The 26,521-nt window shown below is 43.9% G+C and overlaps 2 protein-coding genes across 6 annotated transcripts; both read left to right on the top strand.

Annotated features, from left to right (window-relative positions):
* Positions 1-408: 408 nt before the first annotated feature.
* Positions 409-14,977, top strand: clasrp (CLK4-associating serine/arginine rich protein). 5 transcript variants are annotated; one of them, XR_013935215.1, is made up of 21 exons: positions 412-521; positions 2,179-2,318; positions 2,573-2,670; positions 2,758-2,859; positions 3,596-3,675; positions 3,868-3,952; positions 4,061-4,197; positions 4,345-4,441; positions 5,621-5,699; positions 5,784-5,857; positions 6,270-6,311; positions 6,395-6,622; positions 7,066-7,368; positions 7,446-7,631; positions 8,256-8,299; positions 9,607-9,667; positions 9,988-10,046; positions 10,161-10,207; positions 10,285-10,370; positions 10,523-10,547; positions 14,356-14,977. XR_013935215.1 is itself a non-coding variant. In XM_080459877.1 (21 exons), the coding sequence occupies exons 2-21, from the start codon at positions 2,220-2,222 to the stop codon at positions 14,396-14,398; spliced, it is 1,971 nt and encodes a 656-aa protein (XP_080316003.1). In that variant the 5' UTR covers positions 412-521; positions 2,179-2,219; the 3' UTR covers positions 14,399-14,977. The 5 variants fall into 5 exon arrangements, 2 of the variants coding, with proteins under 2 accessions (XP_080316002.1, XP_080316003.1); XM_080459877.1 differs by having other exon boundaries at positions 8,256-8,295; XR_013935213.1 differs by having other exon boundaries at positions 6,395-7,368.
* Positions 14,978-15,553: 576 nt separating this feature from the next.
* On the top strand, positions 15,554-25,576 carry znf296 (zinc finger protein 296; the record flags this gene model as incomplete). The annotated part of the gene is given in 5 exon segments (XM_080459875.1): positions 15,554-15,580; positions 15,583-15,685; positions 15,688-15,831; positions 18,490-18,873; positions 22,639-25,576. Coding segments are annotated over 5 exon segments (2,466 nt in total). The 3' UTR covers positions 24,447-25,576.
* Positions 25,577-26,521: the final 945 nt, after the last annotated feature.

Genomic DNA, 26,521 nt, shown 5'->3' on the forward strand with positions numbered 1-26,521 from the left:
CATATAGTGACACCTTGTGGCCACAACAAGTACACAAGATTAAAAAAATCTACTTGTTTGAAATTACGCGCCACACAGACTGGTGTCTTCATACAGATGCAATTATATCCAATCCAGTTGTCTACACATCTTGCACATCTGTTAAAAACTCTAACAAGACATAATGGATGATTCATTTACTCCTCTTGTTTTGAGGATGTCACAAAGATGTGTATCTTAATATTTTTAGAATGCATGTAGATTATACGATTTTAAATGATGATAATCAACAAGGAGTGTAGAGTTGGGAAAGATATATAGAAAAATAGCAATCATAGTCATGTTAGTTTAAGAAAAATATAACTATTTTTATTACGAAGAAGGGATAATAGTAGTTTATCTGCAGCGCCCCTGCAGGCTGCTCCCGGCACTGCAGCACTCAGTTGACTGATCACAAGAAGGCGTGTGTGGAGCCGCTCTGCTAGCGTCTCCTTCGGCTAACCGAAAATAACCCATTTGCTTGTTGGTGGTCCGTAAAACAGGTACACAGAGAATATGCAGGCAACCCCGCGGCGCGTGTTACGGCTGTATTCGATGCTGTGTTGCTGCGACTGAAGCGCTGATTGAGTCGTTTCTGCAGGATAGCGAGGCTAAAGCTAGGCTAGGCTAGCAGTGATGCTAACGAGTGCGCATTCAGGCCCATGTGTGCCAAGAAACTCCTCGGTAACTCAGGAAAACACCGACAATTAACACGGGCTAAGATCTGAATGTGCAAATGTCAGGATTGAATGAAGCGAAAAGAAATGCCATACGGAGCGTCGCCGGTTTCAGCCTGACATTTCGTAGTTAGCAGCGTTAGCTCTGCAGGTTTAGTCGTGAAAACTTAAACACACAAATAAAAGTGGAACATGAATGTTTACATAAATGATCCACATGGTAATGCTTTGTACATCCGTAGTGTTGATATTGTCATTGTCGCACTTGACTGAAGCCGCAGATTTAACTTCGTCCAAGTAAAATACTTGAGCGTCGTTTTTATTCTGGGATATAAATTATGGATATTCCTGTTTTTGCTTTAATGTCGCTGGTGTTTGTTTTTACCAGATCAGACAGGTTGAGCTTGGTAACACAGAATAATGACACACAGTTTCTTCAAGTATTTGAGCCACCTCTCCTCCAGGGCTGAGCAATATGAAATAATGTGGGTGTCAAAGGAGGCCTTTCCCCTGTAGGATGTTGATTTAAAAGACAGAACTAATCTTTTATTATTACTTTTGGTGCCTACTTTGTTTTTAAGTGTAATTGTTTATACTTACAATTAGAAAATGTCTTGTAGTGTGAAGTCATACATGCCATTACTGTTTTAATGCACTGTTTTAACTCTGCTTATACGGTGTCCTTGAAATAACATATATTATTATTATTACAAGGATATTTTGAATTATAAGTGTATATGACACAAGATGTGTTAACTCCCGTCCCTCCCTCCGTTTTGAGATGCGTTTTTCCTTACTACTATAATGTAATAACACGAGCAATAGGGGGTCTGTAATCTATTCAAAATCTACTTTTTGGTATGATATAAAACATGTTCAGTGTGATACTTGGTTGGTTCATGCACTGTTAATATTTCATCCTCTCACACTCTTAAAAAAACCCAACTGGATTAATCCATGGTGATGATGGTGAAGCTTTTTTGTTGTTGTTGTGGACTTTTAATATAAACAACACAAGACGCTGTCTCTTCAGATTACAATAGATTCTAGAACACCGTACATATAATTTATTATTATTTGTTTTATAACTTTGGTTGCCATGCCATTTTTAATAGGTAGTGTCACAAAGTGTTTCTCTAATCCAGGAACGTTATAATGTGCTGAAACTATATAACAACACAAACACAAGTGAAATAGTCACCCATGTATGGAAACAGTGTGCACTATTTTACAAAACAATTGCACTGATTAGATTTAGATTAAGACTCATGCAATTATCAAACTTTAAAATTTAATAAAGTTTAGATTTAAATCAAAATAGTATAGATAAAATGATCTTAAACAGTCTAAAATGTAATCTGATTTGTCATTTGTATTAATAGTGGTTTAATCAGCAGTCCAGAATTAAATTTGTGAATATCTCAATATGCCCTTTCTTCCTGTTCTCCTCCATTTCTTCCTCTTCCTCTTTTCCCCCCAACAGCAGCCGTGCCCCGCCGCGCCCCCACCCCCAGCGGCGCCGTCATGTGGCAGGAGGCCCGCAAACACGAGCGCAAGCTCCGTGGCATGATGGTGGACTACAAACGCAGAGGCGAGCGCCGACGCGAGTACTACGAGAAAATAGTAAGACAGACTTTGCCTTTTAGCTGAATTGATTACAATACTGTAGTAGAAGGTCTGGCACCCAGGACTTCTGCAGTGCCACCGTCCAACCACAGACAATAAATTGATCTTCTTTGTACTATCAAAAGCACCCAGTAATATCACAATAACAGTTGCCCCAGTGTTCATACATTATTCCAGTCTTTTTTTTTTTTTTTTTAGTTTCTCTCGTTACGTCTGTGCTGTTCTGACTGTCTTTCATTTTTCCCTCACAGAAAAAAGATCCTGCCCAGTTTCTGCAGGTTCACGGCCGAGCCTACAAGATCCATCTGGATCCTGCTGTGGCGCTGGCCGCAGAGAGCCCCGTCAACATGTGAGCAAAAACACACAAATACAGCGACTGGCTGCTCTTGGTTTGCATCGTTCACATTTCCCTCCATTTTTCTTCTTCGACATAAAGGATGCCTTGGCAGGGAGACGCCAACAACATGATCGACAGATTTGACGTCAGGGCTCATCTGGACTACATCCCCACCTATACCCCTCCCCTTCTGACCACGCCGTATGTAATTCCCCCAATTTGTCATAAACCGTTTGTCTAAATGACGGAATATTATGCAAAGAAACTGTATGAGACGAATCCTAGTGACACACGCTGCAGGCATCAGAGAGTAAAACAATCGAATCACATAAACGGGACTTGGTCCAAGTTTTTTAATCTGTTTGTGCTGTTCCCTTGATTAGGCTGGGTTGCAAAGTTATAACTAGTTAGACATTTGTTAAAAGTTTTTCTCTTAATAGATCAAATTTAAAGACTTCCATTGTTTAGTTGCAATGGCAGTCTTGCATACACACATGCAAAGTGTTTTTACCGACTTTATCAATATCAACTTCACAAAAAGAACATGACACATCAACAGCGCTTACTGTTTGCTGTGTTTCCCATTCATGTCTTGTGCATAAATATGGCACCATACCATGCTTTGCGTTCTACTATTGTGCCATATCTCAGCTGGATTTGGTTGTATGGCTTAAGAGATGTTTTGCCTCTTGTCCATGTGGCTTCTTCACTTCATCCCATCCCTGGACCAGGGAGTTGAAATGATTCGATTGTTTCAAGATGCCTCTTACCTGGATAAAGAGATGTTATGAATATAGTTGCCAAGTATTTTTATAGAGATCGTCTCTTCAGTCAAGTGTTTTGTCCAGCTTAAAGTCTGAAGTTGCACTTCATGTTCACATTTGAATAGTCAACGAGGTGGCAGATATGATTAAACAATCTTCTTTTCATTGTGCAGCACTCCAGAGCAGGAGATGGAGGAGAGGAAGTGCAATTACGAGCGTTACAGGGGTCTGGTACAGAATGACTTTGCCAACAGTGAGTATATAATCTTCAACAACACACACACAAAGAGTAAAAGCTCTGCATTTAATGCAGCTACCACATTACACACACACGCCGAGCTACACGTTTGTGCTTAATGTGGCCATAATAGTCTGTTAATCGGCTCTCAGTGGGTATATTTTGCAGTGCTGTTGTGCTCTTTAACTCCCTCCTGTCCTCCCACAGTCTCCGAGGAGCAGTGTTTATACCAGATCTACCTGGATGAGCTCTATGGCGGCCTGCCCAAACCCAATGAGGACGAGAAGAAAAAGTATGTGGTTTAAATGTTAATATCATTCGTGAAAGTCCACTATGTATTTAAAACAACAACTGCTTGGTTTTGTTCAACGGACAATTAATGATTCCTCACATCGTTCAGACTGGCGGAGAAAAAGGCAACGATTGGTTACACGTATGAAGACAGCACAGTGGCGGAGCCGGACCCGCTGTCAGACAAAGATGAAGACAACTCTGAAAACAGTGAATCCGAAGAGGACGAGGGCATCCCGGATATTGGTGAGTGAATGTGATTGGCACTGAGACTTGCACATTGGGGGGAAAAATGGAATTCCCAGGCACAAAAGGTGCCTGATAATGGAGAGAGCTTCGGTCTGCTGACGTCACCAGAAAGACTTGTGTTTTTTTGTCTACGTGTTCGTACAGACGTGGAGGTTGACGTTGACGAGCTGAACCAGGAGCAGGTTTTGGATGTCAATAAAATGGCGACGCCGTATGGAATGGCTGAGGGTGACTTTGTCAGGTAAAATATTATCTGGTCAAACGTGACCTGAACAACACCACGCCATCGGCCATCGGCCTCTTGATCTTAATCTATCAACGCAGTTTGAATGATAACCAGGCTACTTAAACTGGTGGACATTAATACACCATGTAAACGTCTCATACCACAACCACTATGTTACCTTATATTCGATGACCTAAAAGAGACAAAGACAAACGTCTGTCTTAAATGTCAACAACACAAACACTCTGAAATCATAGCCCCAGCTTTCTCTTTGACCCATATGTTCTAACCCTGCTAACCAGCAACAGTAATGGTGGTTTACAAGGTTCCCAAGCTTTACCTTCCTCCTCTGTTGTCTTCTTCTACGTCCTACATCTTTTTCTAACTTCTGTGTTTTTACTTTCATGCGCATATTTAATGTCTTCTTGTTTTTAGTCGTATTTCTGCTGCAGTGTTAAAAACACCACCATCAGACTAATAGAAAAACTACAGCATTTTGATGCAATGCTTGATGCGATTTCATGGAAAACTTGATGCATTTTCACTTCTTTCTGAATGTAAAATGCCTTCCCACCTACTAGTGGAGATCAAAATGTAACTTTAATGAGCTGTGTTTAGCGTGGGCCACATACTGTGGTCCAAACGCCACCCCAACTGGAAGAGTCATGTTTTCTTGACTCGGAACAGAAATTCTGAAATTCCCGTGAGCTCCAAAGTCCCGTCCTGATTGATTGAGTGCAGTGAGTGAACGGATTTCGGCGTTCATGTCGCACGGTTCCCCAAAACCATTAAAGCCCCTTTCTGTGACGCCTTTACAAAACACCACATGCACCACTTTCTATCTAAATGGTACTTACATGTTTATATTGTGCTCAGACCCCTATCAAAATTAGAGCGCAAATCTCAGCTTTGCTGTGGTCGTTGGCGTTTACCTTCACGGAGTTTCATCCTAAATGATACGCAAACGGATCAACCCACAATGCAGTGCTGCTTGAACTACAAAAGCCTGCTTCCACATGACACTCGCAGCATATTTTGAGTACCATGTTTATGGCTCCTCTGTTGCACCGTGCTAGGTCCCGAAACTACACTGAAGAGTGTTTGTTGTTTCGTGGACGTCAATAAATGTATATGCAATTAAAGTGCGTGATTGTGTCATATTAATTGTGTGATTCTGCTTTCTCTCATTGCCAGGATGCTGAGAAAAGATAAAGAAGAGGTGGAGGCCATTAAGCATGCCAAAGCTTTAGAGGCAGAGAAGGCCATGTACTCTGTAAGATTTAAGTCACTGTTTGCTTGGAAGTTTTATTCAGCAGGTTTATGGGTTTTGTAAGTTTTGTGTAATTGATTGTCTCAGGGCCGCCGCTCCCGCAGACAGAGGAGAGAGTTCAGAGAGAAGAGGCTAAAAGGAAGACAGATCAGCCCACCAAGGTAATTTGACAGTTTTTCTCCTTCATTAAACCTCTTATGACTAAATTATCTGGATCTATTTTTACTTTGTGGCTGTAGAAATTTAAAATTATAGAATGATAGCGTGTTTCTTCCACCACAGCTGCTGAGTGAGCGATTGTTCTCGTTATCGTTTGTTTATGACTGTTAGTTATAAATATGTGGCGCGCTGGTGTTTGTGATTGTATGGTCATATGTTGGGGTCACTACAGTAAGTAGTATATAAGCACAAAGCCGTACTTCTGTGCTTTCTGGTAGTTTTTGAATTTTCTGGACATTGTAAACAGTCTAGGAGCAACATGCCAAATGCAGCAGGAGTGTAAGGTTAATTCTGTACTTTGCCCAAAAAAACATGCTGATATTATGTAAGATACTATTCTTGTCCATTTTTCAGCTATGCCAGAAGAGACAGTCCCACATATGATCCCTATAAACGGTGAGTAACCCACTCTTTTGGCCTTTTGTCGTCATAACAGCTTGTCGAATCTGTTTGAACTTATAACTCTTTAACTTTCTCAGGCCAGAATCAGAGTCCAGCTCTGAGTCGCGATCACGCTCTCGTACTCCCGGCCCAGAGAAGATCACCTTCATCACCAGCTTTGGAGGCAGCGACGATGAAGCGGTAGCGGCGGCAGCGGCGGCGGCGGCAGCAGCGGCAGCAGCAGCAACAACACAAACAGCTGCTCCCCACTCCGGCCGCGCCCCCTCCACCTTGCAGCACTCTGCAGGTCATAGCAGGGGCTCCCGGTCGGTAACTTTCCCTCTTCTCGGCTTTTCTTTGGTTTATCATAGAAACGACTGCAGCTGCACAAAGATTAGATTGATTTTTGTGTTCAGTGCGGTGGATCAGTTTACAAATGAAGAAACAGTGCAAAAGGCTTCTGATGAGAAACAAATAGGACTTATTGAATTGTGCATGTGGGTAGAAGAACTGATTGTAATTGGGCTGCTTCAAGCTTTGATTTGCTTTTATTGCTTTGGTACTTTGCATGTCTTGTTATGGCAATGCAAGTTTTATAAAATAAAAGCCTTTATAGACTTTTGTGTCTGTATCTTAATATTAATTCATATTAATATACCATCACTAAGAGGAATCTGTATTTGTGACAAAAAGAAGCAGATTTATTCAATGGGTAGGCTAGGTGCTGCACCGGTCTTGTTTTTAAACCTCTGTGTTTGTGTTTGTTCAGGAGACGAAGGTCGTCTTCCAGCCGCTCCCCTTCCTCCTCCTCCTCCCGCTCCTCATCTCGGTCCTCCTCTCGCTCATCGTCCCATTCACGTCGGGCACGGCGAGGACGTGGAGGGAGGGAGGGGCGCCGCTCTCGGAGTCGCTCCCGGTCAAGGCGGCGTTCCAGGTCTTACTCCAGAGGTAGAGGGGGTAACGGAGGAGCTGGGTCGAGGAGGAGACGTGAGCAGAGCCGATCGCGGTCCAACAACAGAGACCGAGACAGGGACAGAGACAGGAGACGACACTCGGCACGCAGAAGAACAAGGTCAGATTAAGCTCCCGCCCGCCTCACAGTCGCCTTTAAACAGAGCAAGTTGTTGAAACGACTGTCTTTCCCGTCAGGTCCCGCTCCACCTCACGGCAGGGTGGCAGTTCAAGACGAGGGGGTCGAAGCAGCGGGGGACACCGCCGAGGAGAAAGCGTCAGCTCAACTCCCTCTCGGTCGCCGAGCCGTCCTCAACACAGTCCGTCCCCTGCTCACAGAGGGGCCCAGCCTGCTGCCATCTCCATCTCTGACAAGCTAAGAAAGTAAGAGATGAGAAAATATCCTAATCGAACTGGCTGACAAAAAGTAAATAGAATTCTATCTAGTTGGAAAAAACAAACATTTCTTCTACTTTTTGTTTTGTTTTGTTTTGCTTGTTCCACTAACAGACAACATTACAGTTATCCTCAGTATGTTAGTGATAAAGATTGAACCACACTTGAGATTTCGTCCTCACAGAAAACATAAAGAAATCTCTGGTGCGTGCTGGAGTCTGCTGCTAAGACAGAGTTGAAACTGTGTAATAAATTACAATTAAAAGTACTTTTGCTTGCTGACTGTCATGTTGGCGTGTTAATGTTATTCACTTTTCCAACTTATAATGAGCAGCGAGAGGTCAAGTACAGTCATGTTTGTAATAAATTATCTTGCATTGCTGAGCCTTTGCTGCACCTCCAATAGGAGTCAATCAATTTCTTTAAAAAAAAAAAGTCAGAACAAATTGTCAAAAACATTTGTATTGATTTCTTTTTTTTTTTAATTCCCCCCATCTTAGTCCACAGTAATGTTATGAAAGCTTCATTTACCCTTCAGCAGTAAGATGTGATAAACGTCAATATCGGTCTCACCCCGGTGTGTTTCTCTGTTTCTTCCCCTCTGCTCTGCAGGCCTGACACTGCGGGTGGTAAAGAGACGGGAGCTGCCAAAGTCAGTAAGAATTTGATCTAGCTGGGTTTCTTGCTAAAGCCTACGCCTCCCTCATCCTTGACAGGCTGACATGGTTGTCCACCAGACTGGGATGTAGAAGCTATTGTTGACCGCATGTTTTTCTTTTATATCCACAAATCCACCAGAAGGTGGACGTACCCTGCAGTCAGAACATCTACTTTTGAATTTGCAGCTTTCTTGCCAACAAATGACTGAATTATTGCTCTTATTTCAGACGGAAATGAACATTTAGGCTCCTTAAATATTTTTGTTTATTGTCTCCATGGCCGTTGGTCTGACTGGTTAATGTTTGTACCCTGTACATTTTACTTGTGAGTGAAAGAGTGTCTTTATATATGTTTGTAGTCTTAAACACACCACAGTGTGTCACACATTGGTGATCGTGTGAGGAAGATAGACGTTATTATCTTTTTATCCACTTGTCTTTTTGCAAATTACAATCGGCATCATAGACAGCGAGAAAGTGAGATGTGTCTCTCGCTCTCATAGCAACCATATCTGATTTATAATTCTGATAATAGTTGATTGTGTAAATGGACAAAAACAAACACAACGAATAAGCATACAAGTCGCACAGTTTCTCTTTAGATTAGTCAGTTTGTTGTGTAATATGCTGAACCGTTTGCTGTCTTGACCCTCCTGTTGATCACCCCGGTTCCTGGAAGAGAAGAAACACTTCACGTGAATCCCAACAGTCAAACGGAATAGAAGTTACAGTTTCCGGGTTGAGTTTGCCTGCAGTGTTGTGACCTGCAGTCTTTCTTGCCTGGCCAGGTGTGAACAGCCCAGCGATGGGTGTGGCATCCATGTGGGAAGGAAAAAAAAAAAAAATCAACTGGCTCTTGTCTGAACTTTTTAAACTCATCGGACCTGAACTTGCTCTTGTTTCTTTTTCTTTTCTTTTTTTTTTTTTTGGCCCCCTCTACTCCTCCTTCCCCAGTGGTCTTCTCCTTTTATCTCTTTGCCAGTGTTCACACATACAGCAAAACTCATTGTGAAAAGATTCATGTGACTGGATCCTGGCCTATAGAAGCAGTTTGCCACAGTCCTCACACGCACACACACACACACGCACACACACCCATCAGTCAACTCTGTGCCTGTCGACTATCGCAGATGTCACTTGAAATTAATAAATCTGTCGCCTTTTTGTCTCCACCAGCCTCTGTACATAAAGGTGACAGTATCGCGTTTCTGTAACGGCTCACCTCACTCATACACACACAGACACTCACAATCACTTTTGTGAGGCTGCATACAATCCTATTAACACTTTTGCGTCACCTGCAGCCCAAGATGACCCCTCAGGAGCGACTGAAGCTACGAATGCAAAAGGCGCTCAACAAGCAGTGTGAGTACGACCAAACGGAGACTTTGTGGGAGCGCAGATCTTTAAAATGTGAACATGCTTTGGACCCTGCTGTGCAAAGGTTGTAAAAGAAATGGTGTTATCTCATCATGCACCATAAACAAGAGAACATCCGATCGAACGTCTCAATCATATAGCCAATATCAGTTGGAGTTCATACCTTGCAGTATTTTGCCCCTCTCGGCTAAATCTTTTGCACAGTACTCTGCGTCTTTTACTTTTTCCAATAGTATGCAAATTTCAGTGTAAAACGGCCCGACTTGTTTCAACATTCTCGCTGGATGTTCTTTGTCCACCTGCAGCCAAGGCGGATAAAAAAGCAGCTCAGGTGAAGATCCAGCAGCAGGAGCATAAACGACAGGTGTGTGTCCGTTTGTCACTGTTTGTTGTTAAAATTCCAGCACAAAGAGACTCTTATCCTAAATCTCCCCTTCATTGCTGTTTTTTTTTTTTTTTTTTTTTGATCCCCCAACAGGAGCGGGAAGGCGAGCTACGAGCCATGGCCCGCAAAATTCGCATGAAGTAAGGCCAGTTGTGTCTGTGTGGACTGTTTGGTGGTTGATGATTTCAACTGTCTGACCCTGAGGCTGTGCACTTAGGGAGCGCGAGCGTCGTGAGAAAGAAAGGGATGAATGGGAACGACAGTACGGCCGGCAGAGCCACTCACCTTCTCCCTCCAAATATGGTGAGCTCCGAAGTGCGACTCTTCTGCAGCTTGCATGGATTGTGTAATGAAATTTAATTTAGCGAGCCATTAGTGCGTTTCCTGTATGCATACTGTTACGTGTTGTGGCATGCCATTGTTTTGACAGTGGCTCTGTGTCCTTTGTCCCGCAGGCCGAGAGCACAACTCGCACAGAAGGTATGTGAGAAGCGACACGAAGTTGCGCAGGAGCAGAATGATTTGTTTGTTGTTTCATTTTCTCACTTACACAAACACAGTCTCATTACAATGCCTGCGGACTCGGGACTTCAGATACGTAACACTGTTTTGAGAGTGGATTAGTCTGGAGAAGTCGGAGGCCAAGTGAGTGTGAGGCGCAGACAGAATCATTCTGATGCATATTATTTAGAGGTGAAAAAGTCCAAAAATTAGTAAACAAAACACACACACACACACACACACACACACACACACACACACACACACACACACACACACACACACAGCCCTGTTGATTTAAAAACAATGTACAGAGTCGGACCTTCAGCTCTGTATGCAGCAAGTTAAAGCGTTTATGTCGCTGACCTTACTTCCTCTTCACGTTAATGTGATTACATCTCATGCTATATGAGCAGTCATCTATATAACAATCCCAAGTTTTCACTGGGGTCGGATTTGATTCATGAAACACGGCTGAAGTTTTTCAACCCTTTCATTTCTGTCACTGCTGACAGGGTTTCCATGCAAACCTCTGTTAACTATAGGTCCTATATTGTCTGTGACATTTAGAAAATGCGTCCAGAGTACAGTCACACAATCAAACAGGATTAACCGGTGTGAGAATCAGGCCAGAGGCATTCAGTCATTAGACATTTTGGATTGTTTTACGCCGTGCATTAAAAGTAAAAACAGTTACAGGAGGGTTACCCTGCAGTGGACTGAGAGATAAATTGATAAAAACTGGGATGAAAGTTAAACACGACTCTAATTGATCTGATTGTAAAATAAACTTCAACAGTAACAAACAGTAATACCATCTGGCACAGTGTTAAAGCCATTTGTTGGAAGAAAATACATTAAATAGTCGCATTATTAAAATTTGTGTTTCTCTACAAATATTTTATTAACATACTTTGGACCTGACAAGACCCCACTGCTGTTATTTACCATCTGAGAGCCAATTTTCAAAACTCAATGTAGCTACTGGGACACGTTTGGACCTTATATAATTGATAAGTCCTGTATTTCAAATAAACATTATTAAATGCATGCATAACCTATTTTTGAGTTATACAAGTAGTTCTTTTCATGTGATCATCAGCTGTAATTTTCATTGTGCGTCCTAGTGAAAGGTCGTATTTGGCCATTTGAGAGTGAGGATGAACTTGTTGTAGCTCTCATAATAGTCTCATGTTTCTCATCCCTGCATGAGAGATTAGTACACTGATCATACCACAAGTTTATTTATATTCAAAATTCAGACATAAGGCAGTTCAAGGTGCTCGGCGTAAACCTGGAAATACGTCACAATCAAACGTTAATCCATTAAAAGTTCCATCACAGATGTTGACAAAACTTTTCTACCAATAAAATGGTAGAAATTATAAAAAAAAATTTAATTGGGTTAATCTCTTCTTGCAATCTTAGAAAGATTAACTACACACAATAGAGTGCCACTTTGATTCTATATGTATATATATATATATATATATTTTTTTTTTTTTTTTAATTTTTGGAAATATGACTTCCTAGAAGTTTTTGCCGTATGACCAAAATGGGGCATTTGCTCGAGCTTTATCTGGTTTTAGATTTAGATTTGTTATTTTCAGGTTGAATATGAAGGACAATGACAGATTTTAGTAAATAATATCATTCCAAAGGGGAAATAAAACCTTGTGCAATAAAGGTTAAGTTAACATTAAAATTCTGTATGAGATGGTATAAAAGCAATAGAATCGATAGTTAAAACGTGACAGAATGCCTTTTAAGACTGAAACATCAAGCAGCAACGGACGGAACAGCCCCAGATGATCTTAATGTTAATGTGATCCTGATTTAAGTAAAGCTGCCAGGTCAGCTGCCACACTAAAGCCACATTTAATAGCCGGGTTTTTACAAAAACAGATATTTCCTCCTCTACGTTTTCAAAAATAACATTGTCCACACCCGATCATTTTCAAAGGAAATTTCAATTATACAAAGAAAAATCTGGTTAAGAGTTATTACAAGCATTCCAACCCTTTATGCTTCTCGTTACACTGCCATCTAAAGTCATTCTAGCCAATGAGAATCCTGAGAAAAAAAACAACAATGAAAGACACAAATTACTTCAGTGATTCAGGGTCGTTTGTTTGGACCCATAGAGAAGTGGAGCTCCTCTTAAATGGAGCGTTAAACTACCATCATTTCTGGACTATAAGCCGCAACTTTTTTCACACGGGTTGCAGCTTATAGAATGACACGACTAATTTATGGATTTTTACGGGTTAACGAGCTTCATGCCGCCAGATTCTACTTCCGCCTGTATCTGTGCTGTTTTGAGCGCCTCTGCTAATTCAAAATTTGCCCTATAAGTGATATTTCTGTCTTCCTGACCTCGTCATGTGCTGCTTTATGTGGTCCAGTCTAACCGCAGCAGCTGACTGCCCTGAGTGATGCGTTCAGGTGCATCATGTAGCTCCAAATTTGGTGGGTGCGGCTTATATTCGGGTGCGTTCAATAGTCCAGAAATTACGGTACAAAACAATGAAAACTTAAAATCAAGCATTGCTTTAACTGCATGTGTTGTCATCACAGTAGCCGAACTGTAAACACAACTCGCACATGTTTCATACTGTGACGATGAACCCCCCTCCCACCCGTCACCATGCAAACAGTTTTTAGATATAATCGTTTTCAATGAATTGCAGCTTCGTTTATGTGTGACCTGTAGACCCAAATGCATTGAAATATCACTGTTTTTGCTTTGTGTAAACGGGCGCTCAGACAGGCTGATGTATCACAAGATAATACTGATGAACAGTACATTACTAGACAGTGATTCGCTGAGGAAACACTGTCAGCAGTATTCTGCACTCTTGATACAGGATAAGAGTCAATTATGCCAAATTCTGCTATCAAATCTGAATCCTCTGCAAACTCGCCAGAGCAGGTTCCATTCTATAAAGGTACGATAAAACACATTTTCAGGACTGGAATTGAGAAAAAGAAACCTTATAGAATAATCATTACTGCAAAACGGCACTAACAAGCATCGGGAAGTCCAGCATCCCACCGTCCATGACGACTTGCTGTGAGACAAAGTAGTTTGAAAAGAGGGGGTGGAGGGGTGAGAGAGGGGGAGGCTGATCCTCCCACACTCTGAAAAACCCTGCTCAAGAGAGAGATCAGTGGAAGTCCCAGGAGATCGGCAGCGAGTTCAGAAGCACTCACAGCAGCGTGTCCGGCCCCAACAGTCCAGCTCCTGTCGGAGTCAGATCACGTTTGTTCTCCGCTCTCGTGTTTGAAGTGAACATGAGCTGAAGCTCCTGATGTTACTCTTCACTGCCGCCACGTGTTCCTATCGAGAGGACAAGCTCAGTGTTTAACAGGTGTTTTGAAAGGCAATAAAGTCCAAACCAAACCTTTTTGTTTATGGTCTTTTACATAATTTACATGCTTTGTCTAAACTGTGCTGGAATTTCTTTGTTTTGTTTTTGGGCCGGCGCTGCGCTGTGTAATAAAAATATCATGTTGTGTGTGGAGAGTCAATAGAACTGATTCCAGTCCGACTTGTTCATGGTGTGACTCAAGTAATGGCCACAAGAATATTTATTTTAGCAGAACCAATAATTTGACAGTAGAGTAAGACTTGGGTGTCCTAACAATTAAATCTGAATGGCTGTCATTGCTCAAAAAGCTTGTTTTGACTAATTGACTTTAATTAGTTAATATTAATTTAGTAATGTGTTTGTGGCTTGTACACTAAGGTGTGTTTTTTTTTTGGTTTGTTTGTTTCCCGGCACAGGAGGTCTCGGTCTCGTTCACGGAGTCCTTATTACAGATACTAAAGTAACGAGCAGTACTTGTGGACTCAGAACAATAACCGCTCATCTTTTGACACACCGAAGCCCATCATCACGCTGAAGTCTGAAGAGCTGGAGTGACTGACTGTTGCAATAAATCTGCACCTGATATTGTTCATCTATACAGACGGATACGTTAACTCATCCCACAGCTGATTGTTTCAGCCTCCATGAGTTTCTGCTACATTTCATAAGTTCTGGTTTCCTCACCTCTTTCTGCATGCGCCCTCTGAGTTTTCTCCCGATTGCCTTGCGTGGAGACTTCAACACTCCTTCAGTGTAACGCTCATACCTGAAGTTTTTACCTTGTATCTGCTTCACTTTTCATTATCCGGAGCTCCTCACACTAAGCCACGTTAACTCATGTACAGGATATTTATACGCATCCATTCGAATCCTCTTAATGAAATCAGATGAAGTCAAAGGTTTGTGCATTTATTAAAACTATTGATTGCTCTTTTTGTACTCCGTCTTCAGCCAGCCCGGAAAACAACAGCATACGCTTCTTTCTTTTTTTTTTTCTCAGTAATGTGAAATGTTAAATACAAAAATAAAACTTTGTCTAAAAATTACATGTTGATTCTTTTGTTTTTTGTCCAGACCTCATTAGTCTGAGTTAAAATGACTGAACTATCAGTGAAGCGCCTAAAAGAAAATCGAAAGTAAATTCTTGTATATGTGCATATTAAAGCTACTTAGACGTGAACTTGACATTTTTATTCGGTGCATTGTGCTGCTGTAATCAGTTGGTGGCGCTTCACCGCTGCTTCTTTTAGTGACAACTTTTAAAGCTTTTTTTTTCTTTTTAATGCGTTTCCTTTATTTTAAAGACTATAGAAGTGCACAGCTGTTCAAGAACAGAAAAAGAAAAAAAAAAAAAAGGAGAAATGAATGTTTGGTTCCGATTCACTTTTGGAGGCACCTGTGGAGATGAAGCAGAGTGAAAGCAGGTAGGAAGAGGAACCTGCTGCAGGTTTCCTCTCTCGGTGGTCAAAACCTTTTATCAGGCGCTAAAACGTTCCGCGTCGAACCCCGAGGAGGTAAAAGTGGCACTGAAAGTGGTGTTACCTTACCCGGAGGAGGGCGGGGTCAGGGTCTGAGGAGCAGAGGCAGCGGGGCGGGCGGTGCCGTCAGTCGCCCATGCCCCCTTTTGCCCTCCGCTCGCTGTGCGGGGGAAGAAGCGTGAACTTGAACACAGCCGCGCACACGGAGTCCAGCCTCCCGGTGAAACCAGCACGTCCCCGCAGCCCGGGATTCACTCAGCTCACACCCGTGAAGGAGCACTCCTGGACCGGGGTCTGATTATTGTCTCTGCCGGAGCTTCTTCGCTGGTTGGGACCCAGAAAGGTGCCAAACGCTTGGCGCGATGTCCAGGCGCAAACTTGGAAGCAGACCGCAGCACCTGAGCGCAATTCAAGGTAAGAACCGGAGAGGGGAGATCTCGATGTGGGCCAAAGGGAATTGCATCTTTTTAGATTAAACCGAAACGATACAGGTCCCTTCTTATTACTTTTATGACCACTTTACGCGCGTGGTTTTGGATGCGCGCTGGCTCCATCACAGGATATCAAATAAACGTGTTATTAATTTTTTTTTTTTTTTTTTACGCACACACACTTTCCAGAAGGTTCATTACAAATTTCTTTTGTGTTTACTTTGAACTCAGTAAATCCAAATGTATCTTCGATGTTGTGTGCAGACTTTACAGGCAAATATTGAAATAAGGGCTCGTTATGTTCCATCTTTCGTGTGTCTGTGTGTGTGTGTGCGCGCGCGCGAGTGTGCGTGTGGCTGCAGCGGTTTGTACAGAGGAAGGACCGGTTTATTGGCACGCTGGTTTCAGAGGCTACAGGTCCGAACACGATGATTAATATTTCCATGATCAGGTTTCTCGTTTGGTCTCTCGCTTTGTCCGCGACACTTTTCGAGTTCTCCGCTTCGTGGACGCGTCTGACGTCTCAGCCGGTTGCACTCCTGGTTCATGTCATTTCAGTGTTTGAAATATTCAGCCGGTTCTGTACAATACATAACACAAGTGAAATGAAATTAGTCTCGATTTTACATTTCTTCTCAGTTTGGTGTTTCTTTAAAGGCCGAGGCAGATCACAGAGAGAGAAAAAAGTGGGGTTTTGAAAAGAAAAAGAGACAGAAACTCAAACAGCATTTGTTTTTTACAGTTCTCTACTGGAGACCAGTGGTGCATGTCTGTTTTGACCACAGGCCCTGACTCAACCCTGCGTGTTTGTGTGTGTGTGTGTGTGTGTGTACGTGTGCATAAAACCGCGCCTTGCAAGTCTGCACAAACAGCGCAGCCCTGAAACAGGAAAGGTGACATTTTTAAGTAACAACTGGCGAGATCCGACTTCAGACTGTACTGTCTGTACCTGTCCTATATGCTCACCGGCCCCAGCCTGGGCACGTGGATCCAGGCCAAGGCATCAAGGTGTGCCCATGACCGCATTGAGCAACACACTCCGACCCCCTCCTGCTCCTCCTCCTCCCTACCTGGCCTTTCTGAGGAAATACCCAGAAGTTACACAAACCCTGCAGAGGTCTGGCTTTTAAACTGTGTTCACTGCTTCAGTGGCTCTCCTCAACATGTGCATTTCAAAGAGCACAGCCACAGGACACGGGTCCAGTTCTCATCTTTTAATCAGATGAGCTGTGTTGCACATGCTTGTGAACAGAGAAAACAAAAAAACAAACTCAGGGCTGCTCTTATCTCCAACACCTTCAGTCACTGTTTTTCTTTTTTTATTGCAATCCACTTCCTGTTGAGAAACTCCTACAGCCTGTGGCTGGTAGAGAAGCATTTTGTTTTGAGTGACAGGTGAAAGCCTCAGCCTCCATATGACACTTTTTTTTCCCCCTCTCTCTATATATATATAATTCACCCATTAGACAGTCTGAGTCACATGTGTAGGCTGGACAGTTGGGCCGCTGTCTGCACCCTGCAGCCTCAGGCAGAGCGAGCTGATCTGTTTGGGGTTAGTTAAAGGAAGTGGTCAGTGTTGGCTGAGCAGATTGGCCTAGTTGCTCTTGACTTTACAACTGAAAGTAACACTTTTAATCTCCATGCCTGCTCCTTCTTCTATTGAGGTCAACACTACCTTGTGAGTCAAATTCTAAAAGTCTAGTCCAGAGCTTGTCTCAGCTTGTGACTACTTTTATCGATGTCTCTCAACAGATATATTTTTCTTTCTCCAGTACATCTGATCTATTTTGATATCGCAGTACTTATCAATACAACCATTATTTGAATTAACATTCACGCTTTTTGATCTACATTTGCTCGCAGGCAATCTAACAATAGTTCTCCTTGAGTACAACTTTTCAGTTCACTGCCTTCTGCTATAGATTTGTCCATGTTCATAAAAGTAATGTTGTCAATGTCCCATTGTGTACCTAAAATAAAATTGGTAGGAAAACTTCTGTGAATTAAACTGGTAAGCTACAGCCAGAAAGCAGAAATTAAATAAGTAGTATCCACATTGGAGAAGGTGGTTATTTATTTATTTGCTTCATGATTTTATGAAGCCACACATTTTTAATCAATAACTATATTTTGTTAGACTATTTTTTGTCTTTAGCATACTAAAAATACAAACTACACAAACCTCCCACGTATAACAATATTTTAGTGTCTTTTTCCCCCTTAGTTAAATCATCTCATCACACTTGCTGTAGGAGAGATTAATCTGTCTTACACTCTCTTTTAGGCTTGACGTCTTAAAATAAAACCAATTTCTTCCTATGGGGAAATTTGACCAATTAATGGGTTTGCTTATACAATTTTTAAATTGGAATTATTAAATGTTCTCCTATTGTAAGTAAAAAATGTTCATAAAAAGTCTATACATCTTTCCATAGAGCAAATTAATGATGTCTTAATTTTTTTTCGATGCACAGTTTGACAACATTGACTCATATTAAATATAATATAATATATAGACTAAAACTACACCTATGTTTGGTAACATGTAACGGTGTATTTGCCTGTACTGTGGACTGTTTCACTGAAACGTCATATGAAGGTTTTCCTTGCCGTTAATTGAAGCTTCTCTCTCCTATCTCAGATGTCGCTGATGGGGCAGAGGGCACCGGTTCATCAGGAGGCCCTCCTCCTCCTCCTCCTGCCCCTCCTCCTCCTCCTCCTCGGTCACAGGTCCGACCTACCGACGAGGGTCGTGACCTCCTAACGTGTGGCCAGTGCAGCCAGGCCTTCCCGCTGGCCCACATCCTGGCGTTCATCCAGCACAAACAGGGCGGCTGCGGCGCTCGAAACCGAGCCCCAAATGCCAACGCCACGCCCCCCTCACCTGCCAGCCGAGCGCGGCAGCAGGCCGCCAGCGTGGAGCTCCTGGGGCCCGGATTCATCGAGCTGCGCAGAGGGGCCGCCGTCGACGGAGTCTGGGGGGAGGAGCCCGGCGTGAAGGTGAAAGCGGAGATGCGGAAACAAGGTGAGTGCTGGGAAAAAGAAGAAGAAGAAGAGGAAGGCAGGTTGCTAATTAGTGACTCTGTTTTGTTTTGCTGTTTTTTTTGCTTTTTTTCTTTTTTTTTTCTTTTTTTTTTGTCTCTCATCAACCACCCTCCTCTTCTTTCTGCACTCCTTCCTCTCGAGTCCAGCTCATTAACTAGCCGTTGCCATTAGCAGACCTGCGTGAGTTAGTGACGCACGGACTAATTGCGTGGAAAGGAGAGGCGTCAGGAACATTCGGAGGGCACTGTGGGTCCCCGGGGGCTCTTCACTGAGCACCTGAGCTCCAGAGCTCCTTCCCATCCCCTGGCTGTCAGTCTCTGAGGTAGAGTGGCCAGGTAAACATGTTTCTCCAGTCCTGTCACCCACCGCATCCTGGACAACAGACACTGAAACAACGTTCCCCTCAAATCTCAGGACAGGAACGTGGTTCAGGTTTGTCACAGCTTTGCCACAGACTGATGGTTGTATCCGCGGACTGCGGTGTGAAATGGTCAGAGGAGTTGGTGTGAGGCAGATCGTGCCGCTCTCTGCCTGTCATGACACTGTAATGGAGGACATTGCATCATGTGCAGCTCCTCTGCCATCTCCCACTGTTCTGCCCCAGGCCGAGCCACCTGAGCTCCTGGGAATCTCCTTCCTCCTCCTGCGTTTTCTTCATCTTATTCATCCTCTCCTCTTTCGACTTCCTCTCATTTTCTATGTACAAACCCATCTCTCCCTGCTCTCATCTCATGCTTTTCCTGCTGCTTGTTTTTTAAGAGAATGGGGGGGGGTAAATGGAAACTCTGGACAATGTGAGGGTCAAAACCATCTAAAGTCCATCAGAAATTCATGAATTGTCGTCACAATTCTGAAGAAACTCGTGTCCATCTGAGAAAAACGTGTTGTATTTTTTTTTCTCTGCAAAGGTCACATTTATTTGAAGGTCACACAGCATCTCAGCAGTGGGGGTTGAAAAGTGCTATTGGTGATTGCAAAGGGGTCGGACATCTTGCCAAAGACTTTTCGTAGGTCCGAACCCCCCCCCCCCAACACCCTGCACGTTTTGAAACTCTGTCATGTGCACACGCGTTAGTAGTTCCTTCCTTTGTGTAACACTCGGGGGACATGTGCACACACCGTTTCCGTTTGTCCACAACCTTCTCTTGTTTTCTGTTTCAGTCTGTTTTTCATTCCTCATGCTGTCTTTCACTTAACGTCAGAAAGCGCAGCAGTTTAGTAATTTGGTGCCCGCAGGATTATACAACAAACCCGACACGTGCACCAGGCAGAGAGAGAGAGAGAAGGGGGGGGGGCATGACAGCTTGTGAATAATGCAAAAGTAGATAAGTTTGGATTAAATTTTCATTCAAGAATGTAGGTTGCACATGAGAGTGAGCCTTTACTCATCTTTTTCTGTTGTTTGGCTTTTTGTTTCTCCATCTTGTAACTTCAAGTTTGAGCTCTCCGATGACATATCGGCAAAGTGTAGATTTAAAATTTGACAGCCTGCAGCTTTGTAAGTGAGAGGATGTCCTGTTTTAATCGAGCTGCTTTGTGAGAGAGAAACTGAGCATCTGAGATGACTGAATGTGAAAGAGCAGTTATCCCACAACAGGCAGGTCCTCGCCGTCTATTTTGCTGTATTCAAAAGCGAAGCTGCGAGGACGGAGGAGAAAAGGGGGTAGAGTGGGATGGATTACTGAAGAGCCGCGTGCATCTGTCTCATTCCTTTTTATTTATTCTCCTTGTTTGTTTTTTTTCCCCTCATCTACAACACCCCCCCCCCCCCCCAACCCACCCCCGTTTCTTTCCCCCATCTTCAACACACTTTCGCTTTGCCCTCTTTCAATTTCTCGCCCCCCTCTTCCTCTCTTTTCTCCTCCCTCTGCCTCTCAAGGGAAAAGAGATTCTGCCTGCTGCTCGTTAGTGCTCCCAGCCAATCTGCATTTTTAATTAGTAGTTATTGCTTCTGCTTAATATTCAAGTGCTACCCCGGGCCAAATGGGAATCCTTACAAAAAAAAAAAAAAAAAAGGAGCGAGAGGAGAGAGAGTGAAGGAAAGACAAACCGGCTGGGTATTGTGTTTCACTCCAGGACCCCGAGACAAAAGCCCCCCCCTCAGGGAAAGATTTGGAGGGTTTTTCTTGGGGGGGAGAGAAGGGGTGAGGGGAACCAGGGTTGGAGGATGGGTCTCAAGTGCAATCCAAAGGGGTGACATATTTTCGTGGCGTCTCTTGGCCCCCCGTACTACATTATAATCTTTTTATCTCATTTTCTTTTTATCTCCCGAGCCCTGACCTACCTATCTCGCTCTTTTTTTTTCTTTCTTTATTTTCCCCTCCCTTGCTCTCACTCTTCACCCTATTTTTAAAAGAAGCATCTCAACTTCTCCTGGGTTTCTCCTCAGGCTAGGTTAAAGGACATGAACACCATCGCTGCTCACGTCTCCAGACAGAGGGAGGGTGGGAGAGGGGAAAAAGAGAAAGAAACAGTTGCTCTCTTTTTCATCTCCACTCTCCTCCCCCCTCCAGTAAAATACAGAAGGATTTGACTTGAGGAAACATGAAAGAGGCTTATACCAGAGTCGGCTTTGAACCTCTCCAAAAGAGAGAAAAGTAGGGAAAAAAAAATGTTTTCCCCTCAATTTAGGGATCTTCTTTCCAATTTTGATGTATGCAGAAAGACCTCATTTGTCAAGCAGCCTGAGTCAGTGCCTAATTTACATAAAGTGTTCGTTTTCTACGTTCTGCTAATTAGCAATTTGCAGCTTAATTGGAGGGAGCCTCTCGGTTAGGAGACAAAGCTATCCACACATAAAAAAAATATCTCCAGATGTACTTTGCGACATGTTTTGCTACTGTGTCGGCCTTCCAGCTTCCAGGTTCTGACACTCCTGTTCTACTTTCAGTCCAACTTTCCTTGTTCTTTATATTTCTCTTCCCTCAATATCATTCCTTCATCATCCGAGGCCATCGCAGTGTGTCGACACTGTTGGCTCGTGATGTCTGGTTTCATTTATGCGTATACGTTGAGCTTGTATGGCGCTGAACTGATCTGCAGTAATGATGAGTTGTCTGAAAGCTTCAGTGCGCAGGTCGTTGCTCGACTCTTTAGTTTTGTTCAGGTGTTTTTACTTTTAAACTCACCGTTTTAATTATTCAGCCCTTGCCTTCACAGGTTTTTTTTCCACAGGTTACATTGAGAAAAAACGTTGTATCGCTCTACTTTATCCAACTGTATGAATGTGGAGCAAAAATAAGTCAAAAGCAGGGTGGCGCCTTCTATTGGTGGTTAATGGTTCTGAGCAATGGAGCCGCGATATCAATCTCACCCAAACACTAAAAGACTCATGTCACTGAGTTACAACATCTGGCAACTTGGATGCATGTTGTACAATCTTCCTACAAGATTTGGGTCAAACTTCCACTGAAGTTTCCATGTATAGCTCCCGCTGCCTGCTCAACATTCGCACAGCATTCACCACTTATGAGAGATTTTAGGATTTGTAACCATAAGTTCAAAGGAAGTCCAAAAAAAGAATTGTACAAGCTACATGATGTAGACCCAGACACCATGACAATCCAATTAAAGTATACAATATGGAGTGCTCGTTCAAGTGAAAAGGGTTTTGGTTTTGTTGACATATTCTTGCAGATAATGTGTGACTGATTTTTAACTGTTTGGTGGTTGTTGTTTTTTTCTTTTCTTATTTGCCGTTTCTTTATTTAGCTGCTGATCTCATCTTGTCCCTCTTTGTTTCCAGTGGGAGAGGAGCCCTCGTACTTCACCTGCCAGCAGTGTGAACATGTGTTTCCCTCCGCATGGGCTCTCCTTCAGCACGCTCAGCACACGCACTCCTTCAGCATCTACCAAGAGGATGAGGAGGATGGCACAAATGCAGGAGGAGGTGGCGCAAGACAAGGTCTTAAAGAGAACAAACCAGCTGCAGCTGTTCTGGACCCACGTCACCTGAGCCAGGCTCTTGCCTCCGCCTTTCAACCCTCCGCTCAACGCGTCGGTCGCTCCCATCCAGCACACCCCTCTTCCACGTCTTCCTCCACCAATTTGCAGCCTCTGAACTTTTCAGTGCGTCTCCGGGAGCTCGCTGAAGGGACCAACTCCCCTGGAGGCTTGGTCCTGTCTCCATCTTCATCTCCACCGGCGGCTTCTCCCTTTCCTCAGACCGGCTCAAACCAGACCGACTTCCACTGTGTGCTGTGTGACCAGAGCTTCCAGTCGCCGCGAGCTCTCTCCGCTCACCGCCGGACACACGCTTGTGAGCGGCCCTATCACTGCGGAGTGTGTGGGCAGGCCTTCACCCAGAGTGGTCAGCTGGCTCGCCACATAAGGAGCCATCACCGAGCGACAACAGGTGCAAGTAATGGCTACGAATTGGTGGAGACGGCCATGATGGAGGAGGATGTCGGGAAGCCGGGGGGGAGGGGAGGGAGGTTTCAGCTGCAGCCAGCTGGAATTGTCGCAAAGGCAATGAGTGGCACAGATGTGAGAGGGCAGGGCTCGTCTGATCTGGACCTGCCCCTCCTCAAACACCCCTCCCTAGCTTCAGGCCTGATGTTGCTGACCTCTCAGGTTCGACCACCAGATAGGGAGCTGCTGAGGCTGTACCAGCGCCAGAAGGAGGCGGGAGAGGGGGGTGAGGAGGAGGCAGAGGTGCACGGGGAGCCCCAGCACACCTCGCCCTGTGCCAGCCCCTCAGAAGGGTCACTGGAGAGCGGAGAGACGGGAGGGAGCGGCGAGAGCGGCATCGCAAGTGGAAACTGCACACCCAAGCGTCCGGAGATGGGAGAGCGGGTGCGAGGCGTTGGAGAGTGGGAGAACGAGCGAGGAGAGATCATTGAGAGGGAGACGGAGTGGAGCTCCGCCAAACTCAGCGAGGCTGTGCAGGAGTGGCAGAGAGACAATGAATGGAGGGCCGTAGCAGGAGGCGCCAACACTGGAGGAAACAATCACAATAATAATAGTAGTAGTGGTACGCCTGCTGTTTCTACTGGGAAAAAGAAGAAGGACGAGGCCTGTGAGTACTGTGGTAAACAGTTTAGAAACAGCAGCAATCTGACTGTGCACCGTCGCAGCCACACGGGCGAGCGGCCGTACCGCTGCGGGCTCTGCAGCTACGCCTGCGCCCAGAGCTCAAAGTTAACGCGCCACATGAAGACTCATGGAGCTCACGGGTCTAAGGCTTCCTTCCTGTGTCAGCTTTGCTCTGTTCCCTTCACGGTCTACGCCACTCTGGAGAAACATCTGAAGAAGGTTCACGGCCTGAGCCACGCCAGCGTCGGAGCATACTCGCAGGCCAGCGCCGCGGACACTTTAGCTGCTATAAAATCTCAGGGAGACGTGGTGGTGGTCAAAATGGAGGAGGACGAGACCAGTTTGGATCGGACAGAAGCCGATGGCAAGACGCAGAGTGAGGCGATAAAAAACATGGAGGTGGAGGAGGGACAAAGCCCAGCAGAATGTGCAGAGAGCACAGGAAGTCCGGGCAGAGGCGGGGCTCTCCCACCTGAGAACAGTGCAGAAGTGGGTTTAGCTTTGACATCTACACCCTGAGGACCATTTTCACTCTTTCATTGACAGTAAAAAAAAAAAAAAAAAAAAAAAGAAGCACTGTATAGAATTTCAAGCACTCATTCAACTAAAGAAAACCACTCCCACCCCTGAATGGACAGTCAACTTAACCTGGAGGCCGGTTTGAGACGGAGGAGCTGCGGCAGGCGGTCTTCGCGCCGTTCATGATTGTATGCAAAGCTGCTGCTTGACACTGATTGCCTACAGTCCTTTAGACCACAGAGAAAAACAAGGCCATGACATTCAGAGCAGGGAGATTATCGTAGCTCTTGAACAGGAAGTGAACCACCACAGTCCACACACTGACGCAGGAAGCCGTCCTCCATGCTGCAGCACAGGATGCAGAAGACATGTGATTTATGTCTCTGGTGACCCGTCGGACAGCTGGTGACGGATCTCAACTGTCATAACTGAGAGCAGGTTATAAGACATGATGATTTAAATAAAAGTCGAGCAATAGAGCGAAGCTAATATATTTTCCACACCAGCAGATGGAGAGAAGTTGTGATGTGCTACCTGGCTGTTGTTGGGTTTCTTTCGAGGAGACCTTTTAAAGACTTAAGATGTCTGAACGGACGCGCAGGGGCGAGATGAATCCAAACACTGCCCGCCTGCAGTTTCTCAGAGTCCTTTTAAAGGCGGTCGGTTGTCACAACACTTGTCACTTAATGTTTACAAGGCTCACGGGGCTGAACAAGGTTGTGCTCCTGACTTTGTGACAGTATGAATGGATGATTGTTTTCTGTTTGTTTGTTTTTTTTCTTGGTTTTTTTTGGTAAATGTATAAATGTGAATACAGAGACTTTAAAGTCTCACCTACTGATGTTTTCCATTTTTAGTTTCTATGCATAAACAGCAGTTTTACCTTCATGTGAAACGGGTGTATATTGTCTCTCTCTGTATTTGTACCTATCTTGTGACGGTAATCTCTCTTATTGTTTACATTTGTAAAGTGCCGGGCTGGTTGACGCTCATGCATGTTTTTTGCAGTCATTGAAACTTTAATTTTTTTTATGTTTCCTGTTTTTCAGTTCTTCCTAATTTATGAATGCTGCATGTTGTTTAACTAAAAAAAAAAAAAAAAAAAAAGTCTTTCACTGCTGAACTACAGGGTTGAGATGTGCGGTTTGTAGCTAGTTGACTGGAGTTTTATAGGAAGCAGCCACGTGAGCACTTGAGTGAGTGGATTGTGTGAAAGTTTCTCATTTTTGTACATATCAGGGGAATGAATCCTCAGCTGATGGGTCTACTTGAACCCTCTTATGTCCAAAGCATCACTTTTACTGGTTGTTGTTTTCAGTTAAACGAATCTGAAGCTTCAAGTAGACTTGGTCCGCCTTCTCTGACTACTGCAATGACTTTATGTTTGTCTCTGATCTTCACTGGATTCAGTTCGAAAACGGTCACCGATGTGTGTTGTATAAAAGTGAATCCCGAGTGGATGAGTGTGCTATAACTGTTCAGGGATTAAAATTGTGTACATAGATTGACCTTCTTGCAGTTTTTACCCTTCTTTAATTAATGATAATATCTGCCTGCCCCTGTTACAAATATGTGCTTCACTTTTCCTCGCATTGCTGATCGTTTCCTCTGGTTGTGAAGCTATGCCGCTTCGTTGTCTTTGTAAACTTGACACCATTATTTTGTAACTGCCCTTTGTCACAAAGAACCTCAATAAAGAAATGAGGTAAATTATTTCATATCGCTTGGTTGGTTGTTTTTTTTTGTTCCCTCCCTGCTCTGTGTTCTGTGCATATATATATATATTTTTTTTTAATTCTGTGAGCTACACAACAAAGCATCTGAAACTATTTTTAAGTATCTTTTCTCACCAGGATGTTGTCTTAGTCAGTGCGGGTCGTTCCTCTGAGGACCACAGTCAGCGCTGACTTATTAATTTTTAATGTGAGTGTTTGGATAAGGGACCCTCACTCCTTGTTTACATCCTTGTGATGTTTCTGGCTTTGTCTCGAACCACTGTAATGTAATTCTACTGAGGGAGGTGGGGGAGGCGGGGAGATTTTCAAGTGTCTACCATATTGTACGTTTGCGTTGTT

Source organism: Lipophrys pholis (genome assembly GCF_963383615.2).
Source record: "Lipophrys pholis genome assembly, chromosome: 3".
Classification (NCBI taxonomy): Eukaryota; Metazoa; Chordata; class Actinopteri; order Blenniiformes; family Blenniidae; genus Lipophrys; species Lipophrys pholis.

Excerpts from the sequence above, each read along its gene's own strand:
- clasrp (XM_080459876.1), top strand. The coding sequence starts at position 2,220 with ATGTGGCAGGAGGCCCGCAAACACGAGCGCAAGCTCCGTGGCATGATG. Across the intron at positions 5,858-6,269 it reads AGACAGATCAGCCCACCAAG|CTATGCCAGAAGAGACAGTC; the intron begins GTAATTTGACAG and ends TCCATTTTTCAG. Across the intron at positions 7,369-7,445 it reads TCGGCACGCAGAAGAACAAG|GTCCCGCTCCACCTCACGGC; the intron begins GTCAGATTAAGC and ends CTTTCCCGTCAG.